General features: G+C 49.2%; 1 protein-coding gene across 1 annotated transcript in view; it reads left to right on the forward strand.

Moving 5' to 3' along the window:
* Positions 1 to 508: 508 nt before the first annotated feature.
* LOC103268676 (cadherin-1-like) overlaps positions 509 to 8389 on the forward strand; it is a gene marked incomplete at its 3' end in the record, with an annotated part of 70640 nt that continues 62759 nt past the window's right edge. Inside the window, exon 1 of the mRNA XM_008066264.1 lies at positions 509 to 785. Coding sequence (XP_008064455.1) covers positions 509 to 785 — 277 coding nt within the window. The remainder of the gene's footprint in view (positions 786 to 8389) is intronic.

Raw genomic sequence — 8389 nt, forward strand, 5'->3', positions numbered from 1 at the left:
GGGAGGGGGCGAAGGGCCCGCGCGGCTTTGTCTGCCCCCTCCAGCAAACATTGAGGCGGGGGACGCGCCATCCTGCAGGGCCCAAGGACTCCGGGGTGGCCGCGGTGCGGGCTTGGGGCGGGCAGTGGGGGCGTGGGGCAGGGTGGGGGTCGAGGTGTGGTAAAAGGGGGCCTTGGTGCAAGCAAGGGGGAGCCAGGAGTAGTGGGGACCCCGAGGTAAGGAAAGGGCATCGGTAGAAATAAAGGCACCTGCCCTGCAAAGAACGGGTAGTAAGTAGGAATGGGGACGGAGGGGGCCGGAGAGTATACAGTGGGGTCAAAACAGGTTGAGGCGCGCCTCGATATGAGGAGTGGGGGCGTTCCCGGCCTAAGGAAAGTGGGGTCTGGGAGAGCAAAGACATCTCCAATGAGATGGAGGAGATAGGAAGGAAAGGTGGGCTAGGTCGTGAGGAGGTGCCCAGAGCCCCCTCTCCCGGGAGTTCCTGGGGCTTGGCAGCCCCGGTTTCGGGATGAGAAAGGATGACGTCCTCCCGGCCCGGGGGTGGGGTGGGGGTCCTCCCACAATCCCGACGCCGGGAGCGAGGGAGGGACGGTGCTCATGGTTTCGGCGTGAGCAGGAGAGAGTCCTCCAAGTCACCCCGGTTAATACCTTTCCTCCACTCCAGGTCTCATCGCGGCTCTGCCAGGACCCGGAGCCCGAGCCCTGCCATCCTGGCTTTGGCGCCCAGAGCTACACGTTTACGGTGCCCCGGCGGCACTTGGAGAGAGGCCGCCTCCTGGGCAGAGGTGAGGGCGCGCCCGTGTCCCTGGGTGGAGCGGGGTGGGGTTGGAAAGGGCCCGAGAAAGTGCTCCCACGCCCCTGGGTTGGAATGGGTAAGCTCCCTCCGAAGCTCAACGACACCCCTTTGGAATTTACACAAAACAGGGCTCTATCTAAACTTTTACGGCTTAGCAGCGCTGTGGTTGAGGGGGTAGCCTTGCTTATTAAGAGTTTCTCTATTGTCCTGAGCACTTTAGAGACTATCTCATTTCAGACTGCAAAACCTGCTGGGCAGGAACATTCCCGTTTTATAGATGAGCAAACCGAGGCATAGAGGGTGATGTCCGCTTGCTCAGGGTCAGCAGAGCAGGAATTTGAACTGGGATCTCACTCCTCTACCCCACAATGCCGCTTGTCTGGGTTGACTGAGGAGACGCCCTCTCTTGGTTTCCAGGGTTGTAGCTTTTGTTCCTGGAGATGAAAACATTTTGATACAGGTACAGTTTCCCCCAAGGAATAATGATTTTTTTTTAAAGCATGGTAACTCTGACTCAGGGGATGAAAATGCACACAAACATCCAATGTAATTCTAGGTCTTATCGCTGTGATAATCTAGAATTTTCTTTGTCCCATTCTACTATTGCCCAGGGCTGGGAGCAAGGGAAGGGACTGGTTTCTCTTCTGGTTTCACGGATTCCTATATGCTTACTTTGTATCAAACCATTTTCTCTTTCTTCATGATTTTAGTTGATTGGTGAATGTCATAACAATAAAAGAAATACTTTTTAAAAGGAGAAATCACCCACCATTCTCCCAAGGGAACACTTCATTGTGTTTATTCTTTTTTTTTTTTGAGTTGGAGTCTCACTCTGTCACCGAGACTAGAGCCACCGCAGCCTTGACCTGCTGGGCTCCGGCAATCCTTCCGCCTCAGCCTTCCAAGTAGCTGGAACTACAGGCGCACGCTACCACGCCCGGCTCATTTTTTGATTTATTGTAGCGATGAGGCCTCCCCAAGATGCTCAGGCAGGTCTCAAACTGGTGGGCTCAGGCAATCCACTCACCTCAGCCTCCCAAAGTGCGGGATTACAGGCTGAGCCACTGAACCCAGCTCATTGTGTTTATTCTTTCAGCCTTTGACCTTGTGAGAAATCTGCAGTAATCATGCTGTTTAAGTTTGTTTTGGTTTTTTTTTTAAACTTTGGAAGTTGTTCCAACAGTGGGTGGCATTTCTTTCAGAGACACTACAGCTTGATTGATGAAATATATTTGCTTTTTGAGACTTGGCTGTGTGCGACGAAGCTTTCTATTGGACCAGAAAGAAAGTGTTGTCTGCCTGATGTTGCAGCGGGTCGGCCATCATTCAGCTGTCTCCGTTGCATGTTCCACCCCAGCCTAGTCCAGGGAGTGGACTGAGGAGATGCAGGGATAGGGATGCTCCGACCCTGCCCTTTGTATTTCACATTCTAGCAGGTTGCTGAGAATGTCCCAGGACCCCCTTTGAGGGCACTGTGGGATGGGGCAGTGAGGTGTGAACGGTATGGGTGGCCTGGGATGCTTTGATTTGTCAGTGGACAGTCAGGCCTGGTTTCTAGGAGGAGACAAATGAGATCCAGCCTTGAAGAATACAGTAGCGGCTGGAAACACACGTGTGTGAATGTGTGTGAGGTGATCCAGCTCAACTGCTGATCACATTGTGTTCCTGCACCAAGACATTTGGTAGTGCCAAGGGTGGGTTGGTGTGGTTTTTATCCCCCTCCTTTTTGTATCTGACCAATAATATTGCATGTCAATATTAATACTTTATGATAATTATTATTAATAGCAGCTCCTGATATTCACTTTTGCCCCTGACTCTGGGACAAGCGCTTCACCTATTTTACCTCATTTATTCTTCGCAAGAACCTTAGGAAGGTGGATACCATTATCTTGCAAGTAAGGAAACCGGCATAAAGTAATTTGGTGATCTACTAGAAGGACCCACAGTTGGTCTTTTTCTTTCTCTTTCCCCTCGATAATCAGAAAACAAAACAAAAACAAAGAAAAAAGGTGTTTGGGGAATTAGTGTCCTTTGCTAAGTAGATAAGTAGACTGAGAACAGAGGTGTTGATAGGGTGGGACTCCTGGGGGGGGTGGTGATGATGGAGATGACCAAACCAGGTGGGAGGTGGAGTGGGGACCCTGTGGCTGGTGGTTTTCCACACAGATTCCACAAACTTCTTGTGTGGCCAGTTTCAGTTCCCTCGATATTCACTACCCCCACTAAACAGATATCCTGATATTTAACTTTTTTTGACTTTTTGGGCCCTGGGGTCTCCTTGTACCAGTCCAATGTGACATTGCCCCAGGATGGACGTACCCTTCTAGTAAAATCACACATTTGACCTCAGGAACTGGCTTGTGGTTTAAAAGGCAGCATGGATTTCAGAGGATGGCCTCACTGTGTTTGGACAGTGCTGAAAAATGGAGGGATGTAACATTGGCAGCTGGTTTAGACATTGACTTCATGGAGAATTGAAAACAAGGAAACTGTCACATTTGGTCCATAGTGTCACAAATAGGGTTTTGACTGAACTCAGGGGACATTGGGGCGGTTTGCTAGGATCTTTCCTGTGCCCTAGATGGCTGACCCCACAGTTTCAGCTTTGTTCTTTCTTTTCTTTTTGTAGTCTGGGTCTCACTATGTTGCACAGGCTGGTCTTGAACTCCTAGGCTCAAGTGATCTTCCTACCTCAGCCTTTCAAAGAGCTGGGAGAATAGACATGAGCCATGGCACCCAGTCTTCAGTTTTGTTTTTATTTCATTGATTTATCTCCAGATTCTAGAATAGAGAACATTAAAAATAAAATAAAAAATAAGGAATGGGGCCAAGTGCGGTGGCTCACATCTGTAATCAGCCTGGGCAACATAGTGAGACCTATTCTCTACAAAAAAAAATTTTTTTTTTAATTAGCTGGAAGTGGTGCACACCTGTAGACCCAGCTATTCAGAAGGCTGAGGCGGAAGGATTGATCCTAGGAAGTCACTGCTCTCCAGCCTAGGTTACAGTGAGATCCTAACTCAAAAAACAAACAAAAAGACTGAACTGTAAAAAAAAAAAAAAGAAAGAAAAGAAAAGAAACTGGGCTAGGCTCAGTGGCTCAGCCTGTAATCCCAGCACTTTGGGAGGCCGAGGCGAGTGAATTGCCTAAGCCTGTGGGTTTGAGACCAGCCCGGGTAACTTGGGAGACTTCGTCTCTACAATATATAAAAAGTTAACCAGGCGTGGTAGCATGTGCTTGTAGTTCCAGCTACTTGGAAAGCTGAGGTGGAAGGATCGCAGGAGACCAGCAGGACAACGCTGGGGTGGCTGTGAGCATGTCACTGCACTCCAGCCTGGGTGATGGAGTGACTCCAACTCAAAAAAAAAACCAAAAAAAACCTGAACTATTCTTTAGAGTTGCTGATTATTTTTTTTTCTTAGCAAAGCTGGTTTGAGAAACCCATGCTATTAGACAATTTAAAATCTCACAAGTATTAGCCTAGCGCCCACCACTTTAAGTTGATTCTGGGGTGGAAGAAAGAGAAGCTGGCAGGCTTTAAAAGTAATGGTTTCCTTCCTTTGCTCACTCTACAATCTGGTCTTGACAAACAGGGCCTATATTTCAGGTTTGAGCTTTGGCTGCCGGATGAGTTGACCTAGTTCACAGGCACCCACCTGTGTGGGTTAAATACACCCATTTCCCCTCTCTAAAGGAGGTGCTGAAAGGTGGTGAAGACTGTATACAGGCCCCTAATTAAGCCAGACTTTAAAAGAGCAAACTGGGAAACCAGCTGAGATCATCTTACTTCATCAGGTTCCCACTCCCCCACCCTTCGAACTCCTAAAACGTCACTTCCCCAATTACTCATGTCTGTGACAGGGGTTGATGCAGAGCTTCCTGGGAAAGGAGACCTGAAGGCCACCCTCCTGCCCTGGCCTTTGTATCTCAAGAGAGGCGGAGGCGGGGAAAAGTCCCCGGCCCTGCAAGGCCATTTAAGGAAGGCTGGCTGCTGTCCCTTGCCTGTGGGGCCCACTGGACCTGCCCACACCCACCTGCCAGGTGGTTATGGAAATCCCTGTTTGCTCTCCAGGGCTTTTTATTGGGCGAGCTTTTTCTTCCGAAATGCTTACCTTGGTGTCTGTTACACATTCCCCTCCAAGCCTAGTCCCAGATAAACCAGACGCTGAAGTGATCAGCTCTCACATCTGCCAGAAGCTGCCAAAACCCCAAAATCCCCAAGAGGCACCTGTCACAATGCAGGCTGGGCCTTGCTAGGTTTCCACTCTGCCTCAATCCCACTTCCTTTCAGCAAGGAAGTATGAGAAAGAGCCAGGTTTGTGACTAGCTTGTGACTTTGGGAAAGTCGCTCTACTTCTGTGAGCCTCAGTTTCCCCATCTATAAATTGGTGGGGGTAATACTTACAGGTTTGTTGTGAGAATTCTTTTTTTTTTTTTGGTGAGAATTCTATATGCACATTCATTCAGTCAACAAATGTAAGTGCCTTTTGTATGCTAGCACTGGGCTAGACCCTGGAGTTATAGCCAGTGGGGACATAAATGCAAATGAGAATAAATATGAGGAAAGAAAGCAGGAAGAATCGTGAAACCGGGCCTATTATTTCTCAGGAACATAGCAGAATCTCAAATATTCTTTTGAACAAATGAATGAACTCATGAATAAATCACTACTTTGGCTTATTGTTTCCCTCTCAAACTCTTTGTGGCCTCGGACCAGCGCCTTGAGGTTGATTGTAAATGGACAGGGAAGAGCCTGATCTGATAGAACTTTGTAAGATGCTTGTGAGGGCTGCATGCCCAGTGGGTGGCTGTTGAAGCCACGCGGCAGCGCTAAGTGTGTCCTGGGAATACCGTGACCTAAGTGCTTCCCTCTGAAAGCCATGGAGAGCAGAGAAGGGAGACCTCAAGTCTGAATTCAGAAATGGGAGGGCAGCTCGTCATTTTTAAGTGTTGTTCATCTTTGGTCAATTAAAAATAAATTTGTGGTGCTTTCTTTCTCTGCCTCTTTCTCTCATCTTGTTTGTTAAATTTCCCCTTTTATTTTTCTTTTTTGAGTCGGAGTCTCACTCTATCGCCCACGCTGGAGTGCAGTGAGTGGCATGCTGCTCACAGCCACCACAGCCTCGATCTGCTGGGCTCAGTTGATCCTTCCGCCTTAGCCTTCCAAGTAGCTGGAACTGTAGGCACGCACAGCTACACCTGGCTAATTTTTGGATTTATTGTAGAGATGAGGTCTCACCAAGTTGCCCTGGCTGGTCTTGGACTCATGGGCTCAGGTAATCCTCTCACCTCTCAAAGTGCTGGGATTATAGGCATGAGCCACTACACCCAGCCTAAGTTTCCCTTTTATGTCTGCCAACTGTGCTTGTTGCTGCTGGGGAGACTTTAGGCCTCCTCCCATACTGTCCTTTTTTTTTTTTTTTAAATGTAGAGACAAGGTCTCACTATGTTGCCTAGGCTGGTCTTGAACTCCTGGTTCAATCTGTCCTCCTGCCTTGGCCTCCCAAAGTGCTGGGATTACAGGTGCAAGCTACTGTGCCTGGCCCCTTTGTACTTTTCCTTTCCTCCTTCCTCCAATTAATTGTCTGCCTCCAATCCTTCACTCCCCCCCCCATGATTTTGGTAGCATTTCTCCCAAATTTAGAAGGTTCTTTGAGTCAGACTGCCTAGATTTACATCCAGGTAGTGCCCATTGCCAGCCTTGGGCTGTTGACCGAGGGCGTTCTGTTTTCGTTATAAATTGGTGTATCAAGTGCTCAGTGAATAATATTCAGCATTAGAGCTCCTGGAGGACTCCGTGCTGTCTGTTTGAGACTCTCTCCCATGTTTTACCTGTGGTTCAAAAGTTGCCCTGATCTCCCTCCCTCCCAGCAAACCAGCCAAACCAGTTTCCTCACTCTGCCTGCTTCTGTGTTAAGCAAACACTGCACTGCATAAACAGTGACTAGACCGAGTGCCTTTGTTGGTTAGCAAACTGGCATTTTCTTGCTTACCACTGTGCAGGGTGCTGGGGTGGGCTCGAGTGGGTTTGCCATGGTTCAGGAAAGGGGACCTGCTCATGGGTCTTGTTTTGGGACTAGGCTGGGAGGAGTGGGGCAAGGAGCAGCTGGGGTGGGGGAAGTCAGGATGATCTTGAACTTGTCAGTTTCTGCTTGGTTTAAAATTATTTCATAAGCCAGGCTCGGTGGCTCAGCCTGTAATCCTGTACCTTTGGGAGGCTGAGGTGAGTGGATTGCCTGAGCCCGCGGGTTCGAGACCCGCCTGGGCAACTTGGCAAGACCTCATCTTTACAGTAAATCAAAAATCAGCCGGGCGTGGTAGTGCGCGCCTATAGTTCCAGCTACTTGGAAGGCTGAGGTGGAAGGATTGCTGGAGCCTAGCAGGTTGAGGCTGCAGTGGCTGGGAGCGGCCACTGCCCTCCTGTCTGGGTGACAGAGTGAGACTCCAACTCAAAAAAAAAAAATTTCATAATACACATTCTTAAGCATACCTATCCGCTCCCCATTGCCAAAAATGCTCTGCCCCAGACCTTGTGGCTAAGCATCAGCTCACCTGGGCACTTCACACAAGCAGATTTGCCTTCCTGCAAATTCACTGAGCCACTGAGTCAGTCTCTAAGGGTAGGGCTCTGGACTTGGCATTTTAAAAGCTCTCAGGTATCTGTTGCCACCTGATTCATTGCCGTGGACAACCCCAGGGGCTAGATGTTTGATGAGTAAATATCTAGTGCCAGTCAGGATGTGGGCAAATGGTTGTCCAGCCTGAGGCCAGGCATCCAAGGGCACCCTTGATGAGGGAGGGATAAGGCCGGTAGTTCTGCCATGCCTGCAAAGGAGAGGTCTGTGGCTGCAACGTGGAGTGGAAAGGGGTGGGAATGGGGGACTGAGAGAAGCAGCTGGGCACCCAGACAAAAGACTCACGCCCCTGCCCTCAGGGAGATTCCAGAAAACCTCTAAGAGAGATTTCTCAGCAGGTAATTCCGGTGCACTCTGAGGATGCCATGGGGTGGGGGAAATGTTCAGAGGATGCCAGGAGTGGTCAGTTTCACCTGCTGGGCCTTGGTGAGTCACAGGGCGTTAGCCACGCACAGAAAGGGAAAAGGCACTCCAGGAAGAGGAAATGGGATGCCCAGAGGTATGGCAGGGTCATGGAGACAGAGGCCTGGAGCTTGCCTTCCTGGACACGGAAAGCACCTGCAGGAGGATGGGCGGGGCCAGGCTACCTCTGGGCTGTGGGCTTTGGGCCATGGGTAATGGAGGATTTTCTCTTTCTATTCTGTTAGGCAAGTTACTCACTTGGGTAAAAAAATAAGTATAAATGTGTGTGTGTGTGTGTGTGTGTGTGTGTGTGTGTATGAACATTTTTTACATGTCTACATGGCAGGTAGTCAAAAGTGTCCTTCCCACCCCTGTCTACTTTTCAGTAGTTCTTCCTCAGGCAAGGCATAGGTAACTAGTTCTTCACAGGAAACTGATTTTGTTTATTTATTTATTTTTTAATTTTAATTTTTTATTTTTTTGAGTCGGAGTCTCACTCTGTCGCCCAGACTGGAGTGCAGTGGCCGCTCCCGGCCACCACAGCCTGACCTG

The sequence above is a fragment of the Carlito syrichta genome, unplaced genomic scaffold (assembly GCF_000164805.1).
Source record: "Carlito syrichta isolate Samal-C Ts95f unplaced genomic scaffold, Tarsius_syrichta-2.0.1 Scaffold308870, whole genome shotgun sequence".
NCBI lineage: Eukaryota > Metazoa > Chordata > Mammalia > Primates > Tarsiidae > Carlito > Carlito syrichta.